Raw genomic sequence first — 2,780 nt, 5'->3', positions numbered from 1 at the left:
CTGACTCTAAAAGGAGTTTCATGGTACTGCTGACAGCATCTCCTGACATTTTGAAATTAAAGAGATGCAGCACTGAAATACTTATTTTCTGACACAGAAATGCCATTCAGCTGAGTATAAGATCCTACAGGCTTAGCCCCTAGGCCTTTTAAGTGCTGCTTTGTTTTAGCTCCTTCTCTACCTTGGCATATTCATTGACTCACTCTAGGCCTAAATGTCCTCAACTCCACCCAGAATGTGAGGTTAATGTCAGTGTTGAGCACCTCTAAAACTCCTTTTAAACCTGACAAGTAGCAGAAGAGCAGCAGTCTGCAGTTCACAAGTATTTTGCAAATGCACAGAAATATTTTACCAGAACAATCCTAACAGGCTGGCTCAGTTGTCAGAGTTAATTTAAATCATATAACTGCTTATCTGAAAACCAGTCTGATACCAAGACTACAGAACCAGTCTTATGTAACCCATTTTAATACTGCAGCTGGATAGGAAATGGGAACATTCCAGTCTGGTCAGCAGGTTCACTACAGATATTGTTGATTAACAAAGGGAAACTCAATATGGTAAGTTAATAGTTCCTGCAAGATTTCAGGGAAGGACAAAGGTAAATTTCAGGAACTTGGAAATTTACTGACACCTCTTTAGGTACACTTCAGGACCCTGCCCTTGGAATGCTTTTTGCTCAGTTACAATAACTGCTACCATTTGTCTTTAGCAGTTCACCCCGGAGCCATCTGCAATGGCATCTGGCCATTTTTTCTCCTCTGATGCCTTACGCAAGTCACTGTTCTCCACACACAGTCCCCTGCCCTCTACAAACACACCATAACTCTCCCCTCACCAATACAACTGGTCTGTCCACATGCTAGTGCTGGGTTTGAGAGAACAGGCTTACACATGCATAATTCGAGTTATCTGTTGTTTCTTCTACAAGTAAGACAGAATTATTCTTATCTGGCAAGTCAACCTAAGTGTGAAGTAAAGGGATTTGCTGTAATCAATTCTTGGACTGTAATGTGATATGTATTGTTTGGCCCCACATGTAGCTCAGTAGGTTCACTGCAAAGGCTGTGCCCATTTTTTATATCCAAAGATACCAAAGAACAGAAAATTCAAATCACTGAAGAATTCTGAAACTGTAAATTATCCACTTATTTCCTCCTGCCATTGCCTTATCCAAATACTTTATGAATTGTGGTTTACAAAAGAAAAATATACTAGGGGAGTGTGCTCAGTAGCAGTTACACAGTCCTGAACTGGCTCACAGATGGCAGTAACGGGGACAGAAAGTTTGAGGATTACTCACAGCTTTCCCCCCAACTGCTCAGTGTTGACTGTTTTGCCAGGCAGATGTTACTTGTAATAAAGCACAAGGACAAGAGACATGCCAGAGACAACTTTCAGTGCCCCCCAAAGCATCTCCACCTTTGCCAGGCTATTAATGAACACACGCCAGGGAAGAGTGACATAAATGAACGACTAAAGCACTTCTGGTTTTAATTAACTATGTCCCAGGGCAGGAGAGCAGCACAGAGAGTGCTTGAAACACAGAAAAGTAGGTCAATGTTCGCTTGTAATTACACTGGATTGACAGGTTCGAGCCAGGTAATTCAGGAGATTTTCCTGCCTACAGAAGCAAAGCAGCTGAAGGGTTATCTGTCAGGGTCTGAAATTGAGAGAGATGCACAGGATATAGTAAGTGGTACTATTTGACAGATTCCTCCCCAGTGCTCTTCTGCTTCTGCTGTGGCTACAGCCACAGCTATAGTTAGTAAATCCCAGTATATATGAAGGATTCCCAGAAAAAATGACCCTTAAACAGAACAAGTATTTCCAGTTAGAACCAATGGGGCTGGGGGACATGGAAAATTCTTCCAGGCACCAGACAAGGAGAGCCAAGAGTTATAAAAATATTACTTACTATACATTACGGTTGTCCCAGCAACAGAAAAAACAGACATAACATTATGAAGAGTGGAACAAGAAAGCAGCACCAAAGTTTTACAGCGATGGACTTTCTTCCACAGCACTGCTTCAATTTCAGTTGCCATTACTTTCACTGCAATGACTGTGGCTGATAGATCATATCCTCAGGTAGCAGAGGATGGCACATCACTGCTTCCTTTCCTTTGGAAGCACATTGTTTCATGCAGCTCAGAACTTTAAGTCAGCAGTGATCCTTTCCTATATTGCAATCAACTCAGCCAAAATAAAGACTTCTCTAAATTGCTTTCCTTTTCACTCTCGCCTCTTTACAGCACACAAACTAGAGGACATAATTTCCTGGCCCTTGAACTGCAGAGGTATCTCCTGTGCACCAGAGCTATTTGCTGGATTTGAATAGGCACATGGATTCTCCCGTGAAGTGCTGGAATTCCTTGGCATTCTTAACCCAACCCAGCAGGGCTTGGCTACGCAGCACCTTCCAGGCTTCTTGATAATTTAATGCAGCTTCCTTGTAGTCCCAGTAGGTTTTTAGAGTCTTCATCCTGATAGAAAATGCACAAAAATTAAAACAATTCTATGATCCTATTGAATGTAATGTCACAAAATGAAAAAAGGAATCAAACATCTAAGAACATGATGCCCTATGAGCTCTTTCATGCCACTAAGTGAAATTCTCTTCTAGGGAAACTTGGAGAGGTCCAAGCCCTCACGCTAGACATTGTCAGCAGTCTTACAAAGGGATGCAAGACAACTCTTCTACCATGCTTCATACACACTCTCCAGCAATACAATGTCAGTGTTTGACTGTGTGATCACAGGTTACAGAAAACTTCTGT

The 2,780-nt window shown here is 41.9% G+C and overlaps 1 protein-coding gene across 1 annotated transcript in view; it reads right to left on the bottom strand.

The window, feature by feature from the left end:
* Positions 1-2,320: 2,320 nt before the first annotated feature.
* Positions 2,321-2,780, bottom strand: part of ADAT1 (adenosine deaminase, tRNA-specific 1) — a 20,012-nt gene continuing 19,552 nt past the window's right edge. Inside the window, exon 9 of the mRNA XM_009075925.1 lies at positions 2,321-2,486. Within this exon, the coding sequence (XP_009074173.1) occupies positions 2,321-2,486 (166 nt within the window). The remainder of the gene's footprint in view (positions 2,487-2,780) is intronic.

This window comes from Acanthisitta chloris, unplaced genomic scaffold (genome assembly GCF_000695815.1).
Source record: "Acanthisitta chloris isolate BGI_N310 unplaced genomic scaffold, ASM69581v1 scaffold30935, whole genome shotgun sequence".
Taxonomy (NCBI): Eukaryota; Metazoa; Chordata; class Aves; order Passeriformes; family Acanthisittidae; genus Acanthisitta; species Acanthisitta chloris.
This window is presented reverse-complemented; position numbering and strand designations above follow the sequence as displayed.